General features: G+C 40.2%; 2 protein-coding genes across 2 annotated transcripts in view; one reads left to right on the top strand and one right to left on the bottom strand.

Moving 5' to 3' along the window:
- Window positions 1-492: 492 nt before the first annotated feature.
- On the bottom strand, window positions 493-17,783 carry kiaa0513 (KIAA0513). Its single transcript, XM_083894132.1, has 12 exons — window positions 17,694-17,783; window positions 11,188-11,723; window positions 10,202-10,301; window positions 8,831-8,904; window positions 8,616-8,686; window positions 6,985-7,192; window positions 6,828-6,868; window positions 6,685-6,742; window positions 5,425-5,502; window positions 4,799-4,879; window positions 3,390-3,484; window positions 493-1,564 (listed from the first exon to the last, which is right to left on the bottom strand). Exons 2-12 carry the CDS (start codon window positions 11,571-11,573, stop codon window positions 1,515-1,517), a joined length of 1,242 nt encoding a protein of 413 aa, XP_083750258.1. The 5' UTR covers window positions 11,574-11,723; window positions 17,694-17,783; the 3' UTR covers window positions 493-1,514.
- Window positions 17,784-20,970: 3,187 nt separating this feature from the next.
- The window catches only part of zfpm1 (zinc finger protein, FOG family member 1), a gene marked incomplete at its 3' end in the record, with an annotated part of 78,979 nt that continues 74,530 nt past the window's right edge, over window positions 20,971-25,419 (top strand). The window contains exon 1 of the mRNA XM_083894350.1: window positions 20,971-21,109. Coding sequence (XP_083750476.1) covers window positions 21,070-21,109 — 40 coding nt within the window. The 5' untranslated portion in view covers window positions 20,971-21,069. The remainder of the gene's footprint in view (window positions 21,110-25,419) is intronic.

Raw genomic sequence — 25,419 nt, 5'->3', positions numbered from 1 at the left:
ACCATGAGGACAGACATGAGGACAGACAGGTGAACCATGAGGACAGACAGGTGAACTTTATAATAACTTCAGTAAAACTTCACAATCTCATCTATTTTCATGTTGGTGTTTTTTTACACAGAGTTAGCCTTAGCGTGTTAGCTCACAGGAGGGCGTTGGTGGTGAGACGCCAGCTTCACAACTCATTACACAACGACCAATCAGAGCGCAGCGAGCGTGACCGCTGTTTATTTATACTGAGAGAGCTGGGACTGAAACACTAACACACACACACACACACACACACACACACACACACACACTAACACACACACACACACACACATCGGAACTCCGAACTGGGAGTGTTCAGTTCTGTGTACGACTGATTTACTGCGAGAAATCGGTAAAAATACTCACAACGTTGCTCTGGACACTACCATGTTTAGTGGTGCAACTGTAAATAAACACACACACACAGACAATACCATGTTTGAACACTAGGGGTCAAGACTTTTATATTCATGTTGATCACAAACAAACAATTCTTTTACGACAGAAATATTAACATCATTTACAACTTTTACAAAAATCACCAACCAACCAACCATTCAGTCAACCAACCAACCAACTGACTAGTCAACCAACCATTCAACCAACCAACCAGTAAGTCAGTCAACCAACCAACCAACCAGTCAGTCAGTCAACCATCCAACTGACTAGTCAACCAACCATTCAGCCAACCAACCAGTAAGTCAACCAACCAACCAACCAACCAGTCAGTCAACCAACCAACTGACTAGTCAACCAACCATTCAACCAACCAACCAGTAAGTCAACCAACCAACCAACCAACCAGTCAGTCAACCAACCAACCATCCAACCAGTCAGTCAACCATCCAACTGACTAGTCAACCAACCATTCAGCCAACCAACCAGTTAGTCAGTCAACCATCCAACCAACCAATCGACTAGTCAACCAACCAACCAACCAGTCAGTCAACCAACCAGAGTCAGTCAACCAACCAACCGACGAGTCAGTCAGTCAGTAGCATATAAAGCTGCAGGTTTAGATTTATTGAGTTCTCACTGCTTTGAATTAAGACACAATGCTGCCACCCAGTGGTCACAGGAGGAACTACAACTCAGTCTGAAACAACAACAGTTTTTATTATTTGATTTCTAAATGATTTCATGTTTAATGTTCACCTGCATTGGGAACGATGATGACGTCAATATGGACATTTGTAGAGTTCTGACTACAAATGGAACGCAACACTGACACACACACACACACACACACACACACACACACACACACACACACACACACACACACAGTTGTGTTTGTTCTCAGTGCTTTTTAAAAAAACCAACTTCTTCTTCTTCTCTTTCTTCGACGTTTACGTAGAGTTTACACGCAATCGTCCACCTGAAGATGATGATGATGATGATTGTTGTTGCTGCTACGACACAGTTCAGTTCAGAAGTTTGTTGTTGTTGTTGTTGTTTTTCCGTCACGAGTCATGTGACCGTCACTCTGCCGCCATTTTCTCGATGTGGTCGCTCAGCAACTTGTACTGTTCTGAAACACACACACACACACACGTTATTAGTTACACTAAGAGTTATGTGAATTAAAGGGACAGTGCAGGTTTTTCTCCTTTGCGTGACACGAGGGTCAGACGCTGACTCAGCAAAACTGATGATAGACGCTCAACAAAAGACTTTAGTGGAATAAAATCTACGTCAGTTTAAGTCTACGACGTCTACGTCACATGTTCACGTCTTTATTTCACTGTAAGACTTTTCCTTGTGTTAAACTGAAGTTTGTAAACCACTCACTCTCCCACACCAAAGTCACTCACTCTCCCACACCAAAGTCCATAGAGTAAACCAGTGATTTTAACATCACAGCAACACAGGAGTTCACAGGAGTTGTTGATCCACTGCTGCCTCCATCACTAACTTACAATGACTGATTTAAGTGAATTTGGCTTTTAAAATATTTCATTTAGACTTAACTCAGTGACACAAAGTGACCACACGAGGCAGCAGAGGACCAGCAGCTCCTGTGTCCCTGTGAGCTAAAATCACTGGTTTTCTCTGTGGACTTTGGTGTGGGAGAGTGAGTGTTTTACAAACTTTAGTTTCCTGTTGACGAACCAACCAGTCAACCATTCAGCCAACCAAAAAAAAACATTCAGCCAACCAACCATCCATTCAACCAACCAGCCAGTCAACCATCCAAACCAACCAGTCAACCAACCAACCATTCAGCCAACCAACCAACCAGTCAACCAACCATTCAGCCAACCATCCATTCAACCAACCAACCATTCAGTCAACCAACCATTCAGCCAACTATCCAACCAACCAACCATTCAGTCAACCAACCATTCAGCCAACCATCCAACCAACCAACCATTCAGTCAACCAACCATTCAGCCAACCATTCAGCCAACCAACCAACCAGTCAACCAACCATTCAGCCAACCATCCATTCAACCAACCAACCGACCATTCAGTCAACCAACCATTCAGTCAACCAACCATTCAGCCAACCATCCATTCAACCAACCAACCATTCAGTCAACCAACCAACCATTCAGCCAACCACTCAGCCAACCATCCATTCAACCAACCAACCGACCATTCAGTCAACCAACCATTCAGCCAACCATCCATTCAACCAACCAACCATTCAGTCAACCAACCAACCAGTCAACCAACCATTCAGCCAACCATCCATTCAACCAACCAACCATTCAGTCAACCAACCAAGCATCCATTCAACCAACCATCCATTCAGCCAACCATCCATTCAGCCAACCATCCATTCAGTCAACCAACCATTCAGTCAACCAACCATCCATTCAGCCAACCATCCATTCAACCAACCATCCATTCAGTCAACCAACCATTCAGTCAACCATCCATTCAACCAAGCAACCATTCAGTCAACCAACCAATAAGTCAACCAACCATCCAGCCAACCAGTCAGTAACAAACCAACCAGTCAGTCAGTAGCATATAAAGCTGCAGGTTAAGATTCATTAAGTTCTCACTGCTTTGAATGAAGACACAATGCTGCCACCCAGTGGTCACAGGAGGAACTACAGCTCAGTCTGAAACAACAACAGTTTTTTATTATTTGATTGTGTGATTTCACCATTAAATCTGGAATCAACCTGGAAATGTGTAGGGTTCTGACTACGACTGTGAGCTCCAGTCACTGGTTTTCTCTGTGGACTTTGGTGTGGGAGAGTGAGTGGTTTACAAACGTCAGTTTCCTGTTGTTAAAGTCTGTCTGACAGTGAAGATGAAGACAAAGGAAACATGAACTACACCAACATCAGCTCATTTTTCCAGGTCAAGACTTGAACAGAAAATGTTTTCTTTTCTTTGACCTTGGTGCAGGTTCCCGATGACGGCCTGTTTCTTCAGGAAGTCGTTGCACAGTTTCTTACTGAGACCAAACGCCAACATGTTGTGAGTGAACGTCCTGAAACACACACACACACAGTCATTATTACCATCATTGTGTTATCATAAATAACACAAAAACACACAAACTGCATCAGAAACAGATGAATTCATGTTAGTAATGACACAAACTAATATGGCCGACATCATCCAACTTATTGTAAAATAAATACTGTCACAAAAACATGTTATTAACAATGAGCGTTATACCTATTCTATTTTAAAAACATGACGCTTTTAACATTTGATTAACGTTGTTTTGTTTTTTTACTAACGTTAGTTACTAAAAGCGAAAAGTGTTGCAAAACATAAAGTTACCAAAAAAAATGACACATCAAGGAATCAAAAGTGGTCCAAAAAAAGTACAAAATATTAGAATATAACAAAACAAGTTACTAATATTAAAGTCTTCCAAAAAACGTGTACTTAATGTTAAAAAAAATAAATAACAGGAAGCTGCATTTTTTTTGTTGTTGCTGTGACCAAATGTCGTAAAGTTACAAAAACGTTACCAAACTCTTTGATGTGGAACCGAAAAGTTACTCAAACACGTTACCAACGGACGTTGTGATTAACTTTTGTACGTGAAAGACAAGAATCACAGACTCGGCCCCACGCGGCTCGTTATTCATATCTACGTGAGAAATTTCACGTAGGTCCGTTTAATTTGACTTTAAGTACTTTTTCCTGTCATTTTAACGTCAACTTTGTCGCAGCGCTGAGGCCACGCCTTTTGTCGTGGAGAAAATACCTTTGACAACTTTTAATCACTAACATGTGGAGAACGCGTGGACCGAGTTTGGCGCGGCTAGCTCACGCGTGTTAGGACGAGTTCATTCAAATGTGTAGACTAGCCGTTTTTAGCGTAGCTAATGGAAGTAGAAACCCCCCCAAAAATGAGCATTTAACGCAATTTTGGCCACTTTCTCTCGCATCAAAAATTCCCCACAAACTCCTCAAGAGACTTTGGAGTTTGCCCCGACAAACTCACAAAATTTCGTCACAATCCGACGACTTTTGTCCGACTGTGACCCGACTTCTGGGGGCGCTACAGAGCGCCGGGGCTACGAACGGCCTCGTGTTCTAGGCCACGATCTAATTTTTCACCGACTCGTCCTCTGCGCCAAATTTCAAGAGTTTTTACGAACGTTAACCTCCTCAAAAATAATCATCTCAACAGGAACAAACAGGTTCAGGATGTAATAAATCAGTCCTGGAAAGATGCAGCTCCCCCTTGTGGCCCTTCAAAATAAAAACAATTCACCACGATCGACTCAGACTAATGTCGTATCTGGTCTCATCTCTAACGCCGTGGCGGCGGCGGCGTCCTCACCCCAGCTGACCGAACGCGATGTTCTCGTCGATCTTGGAGCTGTCGTCTCGCTCCTCCTGCGTCATGTGACACCACTTCTCTCTGCAGCCAAGAAGAAGAAGAAGAAGAAGAAGAAGAAGAAGAAGAAGAAGAAGAAGAAAGTTTTGAGATTCAGACGTCGGAACAGGAAAAGTCTCAGGGTCAGGACTGGATCACATGCTGAACGGGGTCAAAGGTCGACGCCACGTCGACGCGATGCAAAGAGTGAAAAACGCCGACCAATCGCAACAACACTGTGGCATCAAAGCAGCAGCACAACTTAAAAAAAACAACCAACAACAAAGACACCTGATGCATTCAAGGAACCTCGTAAATGTTTGTTTTTCTGACAAAAGTCCATTATTCATTAGTCTTTATTAACATTTAATTGACTTTAAGTGAAATATCATTGATTTGACTGGTTATGACTATAACAGTTAGTCTAATTTCATAGGGAACCTTTCAATGATAAAACATATCTACGATGTCTTTAAGAACACGTTCACGTCTTTATTTCACTGTGAGACCGACTTTAACAACAGGAAACTGACGTGACGAGAGAAAATCAGACAATCTGGAACCTTTGTTTGTGACTGATCCACACTCACCTGGTGGTCGGCGAACGTTTCCTTCGCTCGCAGTGAACGGCGTCAAAGAAAGCAGCGTTCCAGAATCTGAGCGTGTGCCTGAGGACCAGAAGATGACCATGAATACAGGTTTTTACTGTTAAAACACCACAATATTCACATTTAAGAAGCTGAAAAATGACAGAAACGTGAAAATATTCACATTTAAGAAGCTGAAAAATGACAGAAACGTGAAAATATTCACATTTAAGAAGCTGAAAAATGACAGAAACGTGAAAATATTCACATTTAAGAAGCTGAAAAATGACAGAAACGTGAAAATATTCACATTTAAGAAGCTGAAAAATGACAGAAACGTGAAAATATTCACATTTAAGAAGCTGAAAAATGACAGAAACACGAAAAATATTCACATTTAAGAAGCTGAAAAATGACAGAAACGTGAAAATATTCACATTTAAGAAGCTGAAAAATGACAGAAACGTGAAAATATTCACATTTAAGAAGCTGAAAAACGTCTGAAACACAAAAATATTCACATTTAAGAAGCTGAAAAATGACAGAAACGTGAAAATATTCACATTTAAGAAGCTGAAAAATGACAGAAACGTGAAAATATTCACATTTAAGAAGCTGAAAAATGACAGAAACGTGAAAATATTCACATTTAAGAAGCTGAAAAATGACAGAAACACGAAAAATATTCACATTTAAGAAGCTGAAAAATGACAGAAACGTGAAAATATTCACATTTAAGAAGCTGAAAAATGACAGAAACGTGAAAATATTCACATTTAAGAAGCTGAAAAACGTCTGAAACACAAAAATATTCACATTTAAGAAGCTGAAAAATGACAGAAACGTGAAAATATTCACATTTAAGAAGCTGAAAAATGACAGAAACGTGAAAATATTCACATTTAAGAAGCTGAAAAATGACAGAAACGTGAAAATATTCACATTTAAGAAGCTGAAAAATGACAGAAACACGAAAAATATTCACATTTAAGAAGCTGAAAAATGACAGAAACGTGAAAATATTCACATTTAAGAAGCTGAAAAATGACAGAAACGTGAAAATATTCACATTTAAGAAGCTGAAAAACGTCTGAAACACAAAAATATTCACATTTAAGAAGCTGAAAAATGACAGAAACGTGAAAATATTCACATTTAAGAAGCTGAAAAATGACAGAAACGTGAAAATATTCACATTTAAGAAGCTGAAAAATGACAGAAACGTGTAAATATTCACGTTTAAGTATTGAACATTGAACGTACCAGATGGGCTGCAGCTTCAGGTGTGTGTACAGGTAAACTTTATCTCTTCTCTCAGACCCTTTGGACCAGGACAGAAACATGACAGACACTCAAACACTGCTCCACATGTTTATACACAGCAAACTAAAATGAGTGGACCTCACCTGGAGATGTGGGCTTCGTCTCAGTCGGACTTTCTCCGTCTCTGGAAGAAGAACACGGCACAGAGAACATGTATAGATGTACACACACACACACACACACACACACACACACACACACACACGTAAAGTATTCATTAAAGACTGGATGTTTTCTCACTCCGTCTTCTGAGCCGTGGAGCTCCTGAACTTGCTCTCCAAGCCTCCGAAGAAACCTTTGACGTCCGTCTTGGACGTGTTTTTGAGGAGGCCGACGGCGGCGTCCTTGGTCCCCGACAGCCAGGAGTTGGCCTTGTTCAGATACAAGTCCAGACCAGCAGGGGGGAGGCCACGGTCCAGCAGCTGAGACGGAGACGGTGGACACTTTCCTGAACCAGAGAAAAACTCATTTTAGCCACTTCGTTAGAGACAATAAATAATAATAATGTTCACGTCTTTAACGTGTTAAAATCACTGGTTTTCTCTATGGGCTTTGGTGTGGGAGAGTGAGTGGTTTACAAACTACAGTTTAACACACAGAAAACACGACCTAACAACAGGATACAGTGACAGCGTCACTTTAAGAAAACACAACTGTCCCTCGGAGTTAAATCCTCAACAGGTGGTGATTTGAAATAATATTGTAAATACACTAAAATACACTGTAAAATACACAGTAAATACACTAAAATACACTGTAAAATACACATTAAATTCACTAAAATACACTATAAAATACACTAAAATACACAGTAAATTCACTAAAATACACTGTAAAATACACAGTAAATTCACTAAAATACACAGTAAATACACTGTAAAATACACAGTAAGTACACTGTAAATACACTAAAATACACTGTAAATACATTGTTAAATACACTAAAATACACTGTAAAATACACAGTAAATACACTAAAATACACTGTAAAATACACATTAAATTCACTAAAATACACTGTAAAATACATTAAAATACACAGTAAATTCACTAAAATACACTGTAAAATACACAGTAAATTCACTAAAATACACAGTAAATACACTGTAAAATACACAGTAAGTACACTGTAAATACACTAAAATACACTGTAAATACATTGTTAAATACACTAAAATACACTGTAAATACAGAGTAAATACACTAAAATACACAGTAAATACACTATTATACATCGTAAATACTGTAAAATACACAGTAAAATACATTATAAATACACAAAAATATACTGTACATTTAGTGTAAAATACACTGTAAATACATTGTAATACTGTAAAATACACAGTAAAATACACCATAAATACACAGGAAATACACTGTAAAATACATTATAAAATACACCATATATATACATAAAAATACACTGTAAATCATTGTAAAATACACTAAAATACATTGTAAATTTGTAAATTTAAAGACTAAAGTCTTAATGGTAAATATCTAGCGTTTGTCAGATTAGAAGGGTAAATACTTCGATGTGATAGCGACTCAAAGCTCGTGTCTACTTCTGCTATCGCTCCAAAACTCAGTAGCCAATCAGCGGACAGCTTCCTAAGCCCCGCCCACGGTCAGAATCACAAACAAAATGAACGAACGAGTGAGGGAGCGCAAACGCCAAAGAGCAAATCAAATTCTGATCACTGTAAACAAAAAGTGCTTTCAAATCAAATCGACTTTTTATTTGCAATTTGCATATTTTATCGCTTGTTTCTTTCAAAAGTCTAATTTCACAGCGTTAGAGCTTTAAAAACAGACGTAAACCAGCTCGATGTCGTGCTCCGAGTGAATCAGAAGAATTATTTAGGTCTTACCGATGTAGTAGTAGGTGAAACACATGGTCATGAGGTTTTTGGCCGGACTGTAGTCGTCCATCTGGTAACATCTGCACACACAACACGTGGAATCAGCTGATGGTACACACATATATGTGTGTATATATATATATACACACATATATGTGTGTATATACACAACACAAGACAAACAACACCATTGTGTCGCCAACAGCGCCCCCTACACTACTCACTCGAAGAGAACCACAGCGAACGACTGGACCAGTCTGTAGAAAGTGGCCTCGCTCACACATTTAGAGTGACAGCGCTGTGGACACACAAACACACAGATACACTGTGTAAAATACACTGAAATACACCATAAATACAATGAAATACACAGAAATACACAAAAATACATTGTAAAATACAATAAAATACACTGTAAATACACAGTAGAGTATACAAAAATACATTGTAAAATACTGTAAATTACTTTTCATCATGTTTGACAAATCATGTCATCATGTCTGACAGATCGTCTCATCATGTCTGACAGATCGTCTCATCATGTCTGACGGATCGTCTCATGTCTGACAGATCATCTCATCATGTCTGACGGATCGTGACGGATCGTCTCATCATGTCTGACGGATCGTCTCATCATGTCTGACAGATCATGTCATCGCGTCTGACGGATCGTCTCATCGCGTCTGACGGATCGTCTCATCGCGTCTGACGGATCGTCTCATCGCGTCTGACTGATCGTCTCATCGCGTCTGACTGATCGTCTCATCGCGTCTGACGGATCGTCTCATCGCGTCTGACGGATCGTCTCATCGCGTCTGACGGATCGTCTCATCGCGTCTGACGGATCGTCTCATCGCGTCTGACTGATCGTCTCATCGCGTCTGACTGATCGTCTCATCGCGTCTGACTGATCGTCTCATCGCGTCTGACAGATCGTCTCATCGCGTCTGACAGATCGTCTCATCGCGTCTGACAGATCATCTCATCATGTCTGACGGATCGTGACGGATCGTCTCATCATGTCTGACAGATCGTCTCATGTCTGACAGATCATCTCATCATGTCTGACGGATCGTGACGGATCATGTCATCATGTCTGACGGATCGTCTCATCACGTCTGACGGATCGTCTCATCGCGTCTGACTGATCGTCTCATCGCGTCTGACGGATCGTCTCATCGCGTCTGACGGATCGTCTCATCGCGTCTGACGGATCGTCTCATCGCGTCTGACGGATCGTCTCATCGCGTCTGACGGATCGTCTCATCGCGTCTGACGGATCGTCTCATCGCGTCTGACGGATCGTCTCATCGCGTCTGACGGATCGTCTCATCGCGTCTGACGGATCGTCTCATCGCGTCTGACGGATCGTCTCATCGCGTCTGACGGATCGTCTCATCGCGTCTGACTGATCGTCTCATCGCGTCTGACGGATCGTCTCATCGCGTCTGACGGATCGTCTCATCGCGTCTGACTGATCGTCTCATCGCGTCTGACGGATCGTCTCATCGCGTCTGACGGATCGTCTCATCGCGTCTGACTGATCGTCTCATCGTGTCTGACTGATCGTCTCATCATGTCTGATCCACACTCACCTGTGCACTGACGTATTTGGCGAACCCCTCCCGACCTTTACTGCTCTCTCCAGTGCACAGTTCTCCAAAGTGACTCTTCTCTTCCTGGTCAAAGTCTTCTCTGTCAACGACAAAACTCACTTAGAGCAGAACAACTGTTCATCTTTTAGCAGTTTATGGAAAATACAAATGAAAAAGTGTCAAGTTTAAACTCTGGTTATCCAGCTAACATCAAGTTTAACTCTGGTTATCCAGCCAACATCAAGTTAATGTCAAGTTTGACTCTGGTTATCCAGCTAACATCAAGTTTAACTCTGGTTATCCAGCTAACATCAAGTTTAACTCTGGTTATCCAGCTAACATCAAGTTTATGTCAAGTTTGATTCTGGTTATCCAGCTAACATCAAGTTTATGTCAAGTTTGATTCTGGTTATCCAGCTAACATCAAGTTTAACTAATGTTCTGGTATAACTCTTGTTACGCAGCTAACATCGAGTTAATGTCAAGTTTGACTCTTGTTATCCAGCTAACATCAAGTTAATGTCAAGTTTAGCTCTTGTTATCCAGCTAACATCAAGTTTAACTAATGTTCTGGTTTAACTCTTGTTATCCAGCTAACATCGAGTTAATGTCAAGTTTAGCTCTTGTTATCCAGCTAACATCAAGTTTAACTAATGTTCTGGTTTAACTCTTGTTATCCAGCTAACATCGAGTTAATGTCAAGTTTAGCTCTTGTTATCCAGCAAACATCAAGTTTAACTAATGTTCTGGTTTAACTCTTGTTATCCAGCTAACATCGAGTTAATGTCAAGTTTAGCTCTTGTTATCCAGCTAACATCAAGTTAACGTCAAGTTTGACTCTGGTTATCCAGCTAACATCAAGTTTAACATGACGTTAATCTCTGGTTAACCCACCAGTGTTAGGTTTAACTTGTGGATTACAGGTTATCACGTGTTCATATATGAAAGTTAAACTCTGCAGCTTTAAATTTCAAAACAAAACCTACTTTCCATGAAACACCTTCTCCACGTAAAGCTTCATGAAGCGTCTTCCCTCCAGAGCGTCGCCGTCCTCCCGGCTGTGAGCAGAGGACGACGACGACCTCCTCAGCGCCCACATGTGAGGGGGCGTGTCCACGCCGTTGTCGCTGTCCGCCGACTCTGTGGTGTCGCTGTCATTGCCTCCTTCGTCCTCCGGGTGGTGCTGCAGGTGCTGAGCGTTGTGCTTGGACGGCGTCAGTGGCTCCGACTGCTGTTGGACTCCCACAGGAGACTCCGGCTCTGGGGAGAAAATGTCCACACGGCTCTGGTGTTGACCCGCGTTAGCGCTCAGAGCGCCATCTTCTGACGGAATTTCAAAGTTTATCAGGTTCTGCATGGCCACGCCCTCCATGACGGAAACAAGTCCCTCCCTTTTAGCTCAACGACGGGCTTCCTCTCTGTGGGAACATGAGGGAGGCCAGAGACGTGGGTTTGATTCTGCAGACCCTCCTCCCACCACCTGAGGGCGCTGGCATCAGGGGAGCTCACAAACCCAGTGCATCTGGGGACAGGAAAGAAGAGCAGATTCTTACACTTAATGTGTTCAACTTCAGCTACTTTCCATCAAAGCTATTTACGACGCAGGATTATAACGTAGAACAATGCTTTATTTTTAAGTGTTTATTCTGAAAAATGAATTCAATGTCGCGGTATGTCATAAATAATATATATACTGTATATACATAATATTATTGTATCTGAAATATTGTAATAACATCGTAATCCTATCGTGACTCTTGTTATCCAGCTAACATCAGGTTTAACTCTGGTTATCCAGCTAACATAAAGTTTATGTCAAGTTTAACTCTGTTATCCAACTAACATCAAGTTAATGTCAAGTTTAACTCTGTTATCCAGCTTACATCAACTTAACGTCAAGTTTAACTCTGTTATCCAGCTAACATCAAGTTAATGTCAAGTTTAACTCTGTTATCCAGCTAACATCAACTTAACGTCAAGTTTAACTCTGTTATCCAGCTAACATCAAGTTAACGTCAAGTTTAACTCTGTTATCCAGCTAACATCAAGTTAACGTCAAGTTTAACTCTGGTTATCCAACTAACATCAAGTTAATGTCAAGTTTAACTCTGTTATCCAGCTAACATCAAGTTAATGTCAAGTTTAACTCTGGTTATCCAACTAACATCATGTTAATGTCAAGTTTAACTCTGTTATCCAGCTAACATCAAGTTAACGTCAAGTTTAACTCTGTTATCCAGCTAACATCAAGTTAATGTCAAGTTTAACTCTGTTATCCAGCTAACATCAAGTTAACGTCAAGTTTAACTCTGTTATCCAGCTAACATCAAGTTAACATCAAGTTTAACTCTGGTTATCCAGCTAACATCAAGTTAACATCAAGTTTAACTCTGTTATCCAGCTAACATCAAGTTAAAGTCAAGTTTAACTCTGGTTATCCAGCTAAATGAACTCTTAAAAACGATTTCAATGTCTCAGTTTGTCACAATATGCTTTGGCAAATACGTAAATATGGTGATAATATCAAACTCCAGTTTCCTGTTGTCTAACCGTCAGATAAAAACACTTTTGTCAAGTGGTTCAAATCAGAGGTTTGTTGTTTTTCACTGAACAAAACACAGTCAACAGGATGTCATCGTCTCGTGAAGCTCAACTTCAAAATAAAAGCTGAATGACGGCTTTGGTGCGACGACAGGATCCTCTTACGCCTGTGGGAACACTGCAGGTCCGAGTACACTTCACCAGTTTGTTCATGAACTTCACAATCACACAATCACACACACACACACACACACACACACACACACACACACACACACACACACACACACACACACACACACACACACACACACACACACACACACACACACACACACACACACACACACACACACACACACACACACACACACACACACGTCCTTGACTTTCAGCTCCTATCACTGGGAACCATTTTGTGCTCAGAGTGAACACACAGCTATAACAATATTAGTTTAAAAAACATACACACACACACACACACACTATCAGGCAGAAATAACACGTCTACGTGCGCGCGCACACACACACACACACCCCCGCACACACACACCCCCCCGCACACACACACACTTGCTGCATACTGAGGACCAGCATTTCCACTTTATAAATCAACACAATTACAAATATCTACTTCATGAATGACATCTATATAGTATAACTACTGGTTGCAGTACCATAAAATGTCTGCAGGTGGAGCCCCAGAGCAAAACTTTTTGGATTTATTTTTGGTCCAAAATTTGACAAAAACATCATACTATACTATATCGACCAAAATTGTAAAAAATGTTTACCAAAATTTTTGGTCCCAAAATTTGACATAAACATCATACTATACTAAGTCGACCAAAAAATAATAATTTTGACCAAAAATTTTTGGTCCAAAATTTGACAAAAACGTCATACTAAACTATGTCGACCAAAAAAAAAAAATTGACCAAAAATTTTTGGTCCAAAATGTGACAAAAACGTCATACTATACTATGTCGACCAAAATGTAAAAAAGAATCGACCAAAAATTTTTGGCCCAAAAATTGACAAAAACATCATACTATACTAAGTCGTCCGAAATATGATTTTTTTTGGGGGGGGAAAAATTGAGTAAAGCATGTTATAGCAACCTAAGGAAGTGATTTCAATGAAAACAAAGTAAGGACCGGCCAAAATGTCCTCACTTTGTAAAAATGACCTCACTTTGTTGGTTAAAAACCCTCACTGGTCCTCAGTATGCCGCAGGTACAAGGAACAATGTTCATAACAAACTGAACTCACCAACAACAACAGTGCACACAAAATATTTGCATTAAAAAATATTTTTTGCAGACTGTAAATCATGTTTATGTTTTGAAATCATGTTTTTGGCGTCATGTGGCGCCACCTACCGCCGTCTACCACTCATTGCAGTCAGTAGAGTCTCAGCTGCCGAGCAACCACGGGTTGAACAGTAACGTCAGAAAACCAAACCTAAAAGTATTCAGCTGTATTTTGAATTTGGATGTAGTAACCGTTTTTGGCCACATTCTTACACGTGGCGCCTCTAAATGTCATTTTTTAATCATCACAATATCTTGGATATCGTCTACATTGATGCACGTTTATCACTGATTATCATTAACCTTCACTGTCTTTGCTGCCGGTTAATGAATTCATGTATTAATTCATAAATAAGTAAATAAATAAATGACCTTATCTTATCTTACAGACTGACAGACGCATAAAACAGCTGCTAAATGTAGCAACAACAACAGTGTTTATCAGTTTATCAGCTGCTGTGACTGGCAACAATTATCACACACACACACACACACACACACACTTGTACTTGCTGCATACTGAGGACCGGGTAAATGTGCTGACAAAGTGAGGAGCAGCATTTCCACTTTATAAATCATTACAACTACAAATATCTACTTCATGAATGACATCTATAAAAAAATGAGCGGGTGCAGTACCATAAAATGACTGCAGGTGGAGCCCCAGAGTGAAAAGTGTGTGAAACACCAGGGCTGGAAAACGGGTTTTTGTACCAAATTGAAAATCTGTGTTAAAAACAGAGTTAAGCATGTTTACAACCTGAGGAAGTGATTTGAATGAAGACAAAGTGAGGACCAGACAAAATGTCCTCACTTTGTAAAAATGACCTCACTTTGTTGGTTAAAAACCCCCTCACTGGTCCTCAGTATGCTGCAAGTACAAGAACACACACACACACACACACACACACACACACACACACACACACACACACACACACACACACACACACACACACACACACACACACACACACACACACACACTTTCTGTCTGTATCTTTTTGAACTCCATGACATCAGAACCTTCCTCAGACGTGTGAACAGTCTCGCGTCCTCACTGGTTTTCTCTATGGACTTTGGTGTGGGAGAGTGAGCGCTTTACAAACTTCAGTTTACACAAAGACGTGAAGATATGGTCGATTTAGGGGAACAACCAATCGGAGGCAAAGGCTCTCTCTAAACTGCTCTGTGGTTGGTCAAATTCTGAGTCTGTAAACCGCTCATTCTCTCACACCAAAGTCACTCACTCTCCCACACCAAAGTCACTCACTCTCTCACACCAAAGTCACTCACTCTCCCACACCAAAGTCACTCACTCTCTCACACCAGTCACTCACTCTCCCACACCAAAGTCACTCACTCTCCCACACCAAAGTCACTCACTCTCTCACACCAAAGTCACTCACTCTCCCACACACCAAAGTCACTCACTCTCCCACACCAAAGTCACTCACTCTCCCACACCAAAGTCACACCAAAGTCACTCAGTCTCCCACACCAAAGTCACTCGCTCTCTCACACCAAAATCACTCACTCTCCCACACCAAAGTCACTCACTCTCCCACACCAAAGTCACTCACTCTCCCACACCAAAGTCACTCACTCTCCCACACCAAAGTCACTCACTCTCTCACACCAGTCACTCACTCTCCCACACCAAAGTCACTCACTCTCCCACACCAAAGTCACTCACTCTCTCACACCAAAGTCACTCACTCTCCCACACCAAAGTCACTCACTCTCTAACACCAAAGTCACTCACTCTCCCACACCAAAGTCACTCACTCTCTCACACCAAAGTCACTCACTCTCCCACACCAAAGTCACTCACTCTCTCACACCAAAGTCACTCACTCTCCGACACCAAAGTCACTCACTCTCCCACATCAAAATCACTCACTCCCACACCAAAGTCATTCTCCCACACCAAAATCACTCACTCCCACACCAAAGTCACTCATTCTCCCACACCAAAGTCACTCACTCTCTCACACCAGTCACTCACTCTCCCACACCAAAGTCACTCACTCTCCCACACCAAAATCACTCACTCTCCCACACCAAAGTCACTCACTCTCCCACACCAAAGTCACACCAAAGTCACTCACTCTCCCACACCAAAGTCACTCACTCTCTCACACCAGTCACTCACTCTCCCACACCAAAGTCACTCACTCTCCCACACCAAAGTCACTCACTCTCTCACACCAAAGTCACTCACTCTCCCACACCAAAGTCACTCACTCTCTAACACCAAAGTCATTCACTCTTCCACACCAAAGTCACTCACTCTCCCACACCAAAGTCACTCACTCTCTCACACCAAAGTCACTCACTCTCCCACACCAAAGTCACTCACTCTCTCACACCAAAGTCACTCACTCTCCGACACCAAAGTCACTCACTCTCCCACATCAAAATCACTCACTCCCACACCAAAGTCATTCTCCCACACCAAAATCACTCACTCCCACACCAAAGTCACTCTCACACCAAAGTCACTCATTCTCCCACACCAAAGTCACTCACTCTCCCACACCAAAGTCACTCTCCCACACCAAAGTCACTCACTCTCCCACACCAAAGTCACTCACTCTCCCACACCAAAGTCACTCACTCTCCCACACCAAAGTCACTCACTCTCCCACACCAAAGTCCATAGAGTAAACCAGTGATTTTAACATCACAGCACACAGGAGTTCACAGGAGTTGTTGATCCACTGCTGCCTCCATCACTAACTTACAATGACTGATTTTAGTGAATTCAGCTTTTAAAATATTGACTTTAGACTTAACTCAGTGACACAAAGTGACCACACGAGGCAGCAGAGAACCAGCAGCTCCTGTGTCCCTGTGAGCTAAAATCACTGGTTTTCTCTATGGACTTTGGTGTGGGAGAGTGAGTGGTTTACAAACGTCACTTTCCTGTTGTAGACTGACGTGAACACTAAAGTTAAGACTTGTAAAACTTAAACTAATACAGTCTCATAGTTTTTCTGTTCACAACGACCGAACAGAGACAGAGCACAGAGTAGTTACACGGTCAATTTAAACTCCCACCCCTTAAAAACACACACACGTTTTCATGCATTTTACATTATGCCGAACGATCACCGGGGAAATATAAGTGTGAACACACACGCACGCACGCACGCACACACACACGCACACGCACGCACACGCACGCACACACACACACACACACACACACACACACACACACAGGAAGCAGCTCTGAACAAACACCATCACCGTGACGTTTCCGGCACAGACGACGGGAACACGGAGACATTTTCAGGCGAAACCCGAGCAGGTTTCCGCGGGAAGAGGAGGAAGGAGGAGGGGGCGGAACCTCCGGGTGTCCGTTCACGAAGCCCCCAAAACATAAATATATATATATATATATATATATAAATATATATATATATATATATATATATATATATGTGTGTGTGTAAATATAATATAATAACTATAATATTACACATCTCGAGAAGAGGAGGATATAGGACCCGGAGCCATTGGACGAACTGACGCGACACGACTGCGCTTTAAAAACGTTAAAAACTAACAAACTCTGAGTCTCTGACGAATAAAGAAGAAAGAGGAGGAGGAAGAGAAGGAGGTGAACTCACCTGAGAGAAGAAGAAGAGGAGGAGAAGAGGAGAAGAGGAGGAGGAACCTGCTCCTGCTTCTCTTCCTGCTGCTGCTCTCAACTACAACACTCGGTCACAACTGCGCAGGCGCAAACAGAGCGGGGAACCCAGTGACGTAGACAAAAACACTTCAGCCAATCAGCGCGGCCGGAGCTGCGTGACACGGTTTCTTCACTGCCTTCAAAATAAAAGCACGACGAGGGGAAAAAAAAAAGTGTACGTCACGGGATACAAATCTAATTTATGAGATAAAAAGTGTAAATTATGAGATAAAAAGTGTAAATTATGTGGTAAAAAGTCTAATTTATGAGAAGAAAAGTGTAAATTATGAGATAAAAATCAAATTTATGAGATAAAAAGTGTAAATTATCAGATAAAAGTGTCAATTACGAGATAAAAAGTCTAATTTATGAGACAAAAAGTGTAAATTATGAGATAAAAGTGTAAATTATGAGATAAAAAGTGTAAATTATGTGGTAAAAAGTCTAATTTATGAGACAAAAAGTGTAAAATATGAGATAAAAATCAAATTTATGAGATAAAAAGTGTAAATTAAGAGATAAAAGTGTAAATTACAAGATTAAAAGTTTAATTTGTGAGACAAAAGGTCACTATTACAAGAGAACAATCTAATTTATGAGATAGAAAGTGTAAACTATGAGATAAAAATCCAATTTATGAGATAAAAAGTGTAAATTATGAGATAAAAGTGTGAATTATAAGATTAAAAAGTCTAATTTATGAGACAAAAAGTCAAAATTACAAGACAAAAACTCAATTATAAGACACAAATCTAATTCATGAGATTTAAAAGTGTAAATTACATGATGGAAATCTAATTTATGAGATAAAAAGTGTAATTTATGAGACAAAAAGTCACAATTATAAGACAAAAATCTAACTCGTGAGAATAAAAAGTAAATTACATGATGAAAATCTAATTTATGAGACAACAAGTCACAATTATAAGACAAAAATCAAATTTATGAGATAAAAAGTGTAAATTATGTGTTTTTGAGAAAAACATTTTTAATTTGTGAACATTTTATTTTGTAGATTAAATCAATGTGAGGTCCATATTTAGCGATACATGAAGGATTTGGACAATGTGGAGTCCATTTTTCACCTGGAAAAACACACAAAGAAGAAGAAGAAGAAAAAAACATTTTGATGTAGTCCCAACAATTAAAAGAAGTCATACTTATGAGAGAATCATTTAAACGATGCAACAAAAATCCAAATCATGACAATGAATAAGTCAAAAGTGTGAGATAAAAATTTTATCTATGGCAAGAAATGTTGAGATTGTGAGATAAAGTCTTTTTCATCAGATAGAATGTGTAAATTATGAGATTAAAAAGTGTATATGCAACTGTGTGCAGTTCCACTGTGATTCTCCTGTGATCTGACAAATGACCACTAGATGGCAGCAGTGAATTTGACAGGCGAGACAGATTCGCATTCACTTCCTGTGGAGGTGACGATGGTGACCCAGTTGTTCTGGTTCTGAGACTTTTACAGTGAAACGTGGACACTTTTGCCAAATCTTTCACTTTTTAAAGATGTGTGTAAAATATGAGACATAGAGACAATTTATGAGATAAAAAGTCACATTAATGAGACAAAAAGTGTACATTTTGAGACAAATATTGAACAAATCGATGTTTGGTGACATTATTTTAAAACATAGACACGTATAAATATTTACTATAAAGTTTGGACATTCCTGTAATATCCGACTTTGCACCGAACATCTGGAACAAAAACATTTCCCCCCGAGGATTAATAAAGTATTCTGATTCTGATTCTAATTCTGATTCTGATTCTGAAATGTCTCTGGACACTGCAAAAAAAAGATTAAAAAAAGATGCTGTTTATCTTTGTGTAAAGTCAAAAATGCAAATTTTCTATTTTTATCTTTGTTATTATCCTAAATTATTGTTGCTTTATTTATTTATATTCAAAGTCATTTCATTTTTCAAATTTTTTTGTTTAATCTTGTCACTTTTATTAAAGTTTGTTTCTTTTATTTTGAGTCAGTTTATTTTATTATGTGAATAAAGTCTTATTTTATTGTTTAAATAAAGTCTTATTTTTTTATATATATAAAGTCTTATTTTATTATGTTAATAAAGTCTTGTTTTATTATGTAAATAAAATCTTATTTTATTTTTTAAATAAAGTCTTATTTTATTATGTAAATAAAGTCTTATTTTATTATGTAAATAAAGTATTATTTTATTATGTAAATAAAGTCTTATTTTATTTTTTTAAATAAAGTCTTATTTTATTATTTAAATAAAGTCTTATTTTATTTTTTAAATAAAGTATTATTACATTATGTAAATAAAGTCTTATTTTATTTTTTAAATAAAGTCTTATTTTATTATGTAAATAAAGTCTTATTTTATTATGTAAATAAAGTCTTATTTAATTATGTAAATAAAATCTTATTTTATTTTGTAAATAAAGTTTTATTTTATTTTTTAAACAAAGTTTTATTTTATTTTTTAAACAAAGTATTATTTCACTATGTAAATAAAGTCGTATTTTATTATGTAAATAAACTCTTATTTTATTTTTTTATATAAAATCTTGTTTCATTTTTTTAATAAATTATAATATTTTGTATATTTCGTGTTTTTGTATGGTGTTTTTTTTGTTTGTTAAGTTTGTTGTTTATTATTTTAAAAACTTTATTTGTATTCACAGACGGCGTGAGTTTGGACCAATGGCAGACGAGCGCGTTGTGCTACGTCAGACGTCGGGGGCGTGGCTCTGCGCGGAGCGGAGGTGAGAGCAGCGCGAGGCTCCAGTGTCGAGAGGCGGCTTCATGGTGGAGGAGCAGCGGGGGGCGGACTCTACCGGACTGTACCGGACCACGGACCACGGAACACCGAACACCGAACACTGTACCACGACCAGCGGCTCCACGAACAACTTTTTAACCGGTTGTCTCCGGTGATTTCCCCCCCGAAGAAAGGCAACTCCGCTGCCCGCTGACAAACACGAGGGACCCGTACAGCGGGGGGAGGGAGGGGGCGCGACCGGCGAAGGAGTAACGACGTTCGGCGGCAGAGAGGAGAAGCTGAGGCGGAGGAAGCAGCTCCGCTCCCAGCCACAGGTAGCCCGGAGAAGCGAAGCGAAGCCGGGGCATGACGGCTCCTGGGAGCGGGTCACAGCTGTAGGAAGAAAAGACCAGAAGAAGAAGAAGAGGAATTAAAGGAGTGAATTAGGAGGAGGAGAAGAAAAAGAAGAAGAAGAATAAGAAGCAGCAACAACAGACTCTGCCGCTCCGTCTGTCCCTGAGTCCCAGCGGAGAGAGAGAGGGCTTCTGGCCGCAGAAGGAGGCGCCATGTCCCGGAGGAAGCAGAGCAAGCCCCGGCAGATCAAACGTAAGCACGAGAGCAATTTATTATTATTATTATTATTACTATTTAAATTATTACGCTCTCTCTGTGTGTGTGTGTGTGTGTGAGAACCTGTCTCAATTCTACAACCGTAAAAAAACCGTTGGTTTATGGCACGATATTTGATATTATCGCATATCGCGATTAAAAAAACAAGAGAAACTGAAAAAGAGAAAAAACTCAGTCGATGTCGAGACTTTTTCTTGTTTTCGTCACTTAAAAATGAACTCGCCAACATTCAGTGAGTCGCTGATTTAAATCTGCCACCAGGGGGCGACTGCATTTCCCCCAGTCATTCCAGGAGAACGATTTTTGTGTGTGTGTGTGTGTGTGTTTATGAAAAATAGGCAACGTTTTACACCATTGTGAGGAATGTGTGTGTTTGTGTGTGTGTGTGTGTGTTTTTAAAATGGATTTTGAAAATTGGAAAAGTTCCGGACTCCGCCCCTTCCTGTTTATGAATCTGTAAAAACTTGATGTAAGTATATTCTTCACTTTTATCGCAACAAAATCAACGTAAAGTTGGTTACGTGGTTTTTTAAAACCATTTTTTATATATGTGTGTGTATGTATTTGTATATGTATAAATATATACATATAAATATGCACACATATACATATGCATGCACATATATATAAATATATATATATATACACATATAAAAATACAAATACACATATGTGCATGTATATATACATATGCACATATATATATATAAAATACATATACACATATGTGTGTATGTATTTGTATATGTATAAATATATACATATAAATATGCACACATATACATATGCATGCACATATATATATATATATATATAAAGACATATACATGTGCATATGTATATATATATATAAAAATACATATGCACATATTTATGTGCATATGTTTATATATATATATATATATATACATATACAAATACACATATGTATGTATGTACACACGTGTGTGTATATATATGTGTAAAAAATTGGGATAATGGTGACAGTAAATTGAATTGCGAACTATTTGCGAAATACATTTTAAAATATTTTATAAATTTCTTCTTATCACATTTTATTGACAAGTCCGTGTATTGACCCCCCCCCCCCCCCAAAAATATATATAAATAAATAAATAAATTGATGTATATCATAGAGAATGTATGTTGCAGCCCTAATAACCTCCTCATTAACGACGTCCTCAAACGCACCACGGACCCTGAACGCAGCACTCTGATAACATCAGCCTGAAGTTAAGCTCAGGTCACGCTCTGGTGTTTTTCACAGTAAAAGCACATTTATCTTTTTTTTGTTCTGTTTTCCCCTCCCTGCACTTTTTCATAATTATTAAAGCGTGCTCTGTGTGTGTGTGTGTGTGTGTGTGTGTGTGTGTGTGTGTGTGTGTGTGTGTGTGTGTGTGTGTGTGTGTGTGTGTGGTGTGTGTGTGTGTGTGTGTGTGTGTGTGGAGACGTCTTTTGTCCAGCCGTGGTTTCCTGTTTAATTCTGTTGTGGAGACGTCGGTGTTCTCTCTGCAGCAGATGTGAGCTCAGATAAGGCAGCGATCCGATGTGAGTGCAGATAAAGATTAAAATTGGATCTTTAAATTCTCTCTCTCTTTTTCCCCCCCCCGTATATTTGTGTTCTGTCTGAGGCAGCTTTTCTCTCCCTCTGGGCTTTTCACTCCTCTTTTCCCAGTGATGGGGCGTCAGATAGCGGCCTGGCCGATCTCTGCCGCTGATAGCTGCTTCACAATTGGATCTCTCTCTCTGTCTCTTTAAGTCAATAATGCATCTCAGGCCTCCTGTCTTTGCTCTGCGCTCACAGCCTGACGAGCACTTCCTGTTTAGAAAGCGTGTGAAGCTTTTATCGCCTGCTGGCTGATGTCAGGAGTTTCTGTGAAAGCTGGTTAATGCCGTCGTGTCAGGAGTTTCATCGTCCAACGCTAACGTATCAGACATTTTCCTCGTATTATACACCTAATATATTCCTATATGTTCATTCATCTGTCTATGAAAACATCGACGTGATTTGTCAGGTTTTTGGTGACGTGTGGACAGAATATGATTATACAGTATATGTATATATATATATATATATATAACTATATATATTTAAAACAATATATAGTTATATATGTTAAAATATATATATATATTTTAAAATATATATTTATATATGAGCCTGCATGAAACCTATGATGTCTTAAAAACATGTTCACATCTTTATCTTCACTGTCAGACAGACTTTTCATTGTGTTAAACTGAAGTTATAGTGTATTTATTGTGTATTTTATTGTATTTTACTATGTATTTTTGCATATTTTACAGTGTATTTACAGCGTAATTTAAAAACACCACATGATGAGGATTTAACTCCGAAGGACAGTTGTGTGTTTTCTTAAAGTGATGCTGTCACTTTATCCTGTTGTTAGATCTGTTAAACCACTCACTCTCTCACACCAAAGTCACTCACTCTCCCACACCAAAGTCACTCGCTCTCACACACCAAAGTCACTCACTCTCACACACCAAAGTCACTCACTCTCCCACACCAAAGTCACTCACTCTCCCACACCAAAGTCACTCACTCTCCCACACCAAAGTCACTCACTCTCCCACACGGGACTGATTTAGTCAAATCCGGCTTTTAAAATATTTCCTTTAGACTTAACTCAGTGACACAAAGTGACCACACGAGGCAGCATAGGACCAGCAGCTCCTGTGTCCCTGTGAGCTAAAATCACTGATTTTCTCTATGGACTTTGGTGTGGGAGAGTGAATGGATTACAAACTTCAGTTTACACAAGGAAAAGTCTGTCTAGCAGTGAGATAAGTGTGTTTGTGTGTGTGTGTGTGCGCGCACAGTCTCTCACGGTGTCGTCATCGTCGACGGTGACGCTGTGTCGCTTGAGCGCGTTGTCACTTCCTGTTCGTTCGTACCTGCGTTGCCATGGCGACGTCTGCCGTGTGTCGGCTGTGGACTCCCAGCATGCACCTGCAGCGAGGCCTGCAGACGTAGTCCAGAACCTGGGGCTGATAAAGCCAGGCTAGACTTGGCGTGTGTATGAGTTACAGAGTGTGTGCGCGCGCGTGTGTGTGCGCGTGTGTGTGTGTGTGTGTGTCATGGCCGTCTTTATCAGCGCTCCTGGTCCACTGTGTTTCCAGGTCCCGGCTCTTGTCGAGGCCGGCCGCGCCTTCAGCCCCATGACTCTCTTGTGATTTGGCAGACATTTTGATAGGAAAGAGGGAGAGTGATAAGGAGTGTGTGTGTGTGTGTGTGTGTGTGTGTGTGTGTGTGCGTGTGTGTGACTGGTGCTACCACGACGACACAAGCACTCTTTCATTGTGTCCACCATGTTGTTTTCACGACAGTTGTCGACCAGGTCACGTGGTCGTCTGCTCCGACTTTTTTATTTTTTTTATTTTTTTTATCATCGCAATAATTCAGCTTCCACTTCCTGTTTGAGAATGACTCACACACTGATTGTGGGTGGATTCTGCTCCGCTGCTGTAGGAATACTACCGTCTGTGGGGCTGTGAGCGCCCCCCTGGCTTCCAGAGGACGAACAGATTTTCCTCCACGGAACGAAAGACTCGAATGAGAACGAATACAATCACAAATGATGAATTAAAAGGGAATTTATTTATTTGTGTATTTCTTTATAAATGTGCTTGTATGAGGTGCAGACGCGTCGTAAACCGTCCCTGACTGCACCTTGAGCGCCCCCTGCTGCTGAGAACCAGCACAAGGTCGGCTCACCCTGAGTGACCACTGATTTTGGCCACTTTAACAAAAGGGTCAGAGAATAAAATCTACGTCGGTTTAACTTTCTACGACGTCTGCGTCACATGATCACGTCTTTATTTCACTGAGACAGAAACTGACCTTTGTAAAACCACTCACTCTCCTTCACCAAAGTCACTCACTCTCCTTCACACCAAAGTCACTCACTCTCCTTCACCAAAGTCACTCACTCTCCTTCACCAAAGTCACTCACTCTCTCACACCAAAGTCACTCACTCTCTCACACCAAAGTCACTCACTCTCCCACACCAAAGTCACTCACTCTCTCGCAGCAAAGTTACTCACTCTCTCATACCAAAGTCACTCACTCTCCCACACCAAAGTCACTCACTCTCTCACACCAAAGTCACTCACTCTCTCACACCAAAGTCACTCACTCTCTCACACCAAAGTCACTCACTCTCCCACACCAAAGTCACTCACTCTCCCACACCAAAGTCACTCACTCTCCCACACCAAAGTCACTCACTCTCCCACACCAAAGTCACTCACTCTCTCACAC

The sequence above is a fragment of the Microchirus variegatus genome, assembly GCF_963457635.1.
Source record: "Microchirus variegatus genome assembly, chromosome: 8".
Lineage (NCBI taxonomy): Eukaryota > Metazoa > Chordata > Actinopteri > Pleuronectiformes > Soleidae > Microchirus > Microchirus variegatus.
Note: the sequence above shows the minus strand (reverse complement) of the source record. Positions and strands in the feature narration are given on the sequence as shown.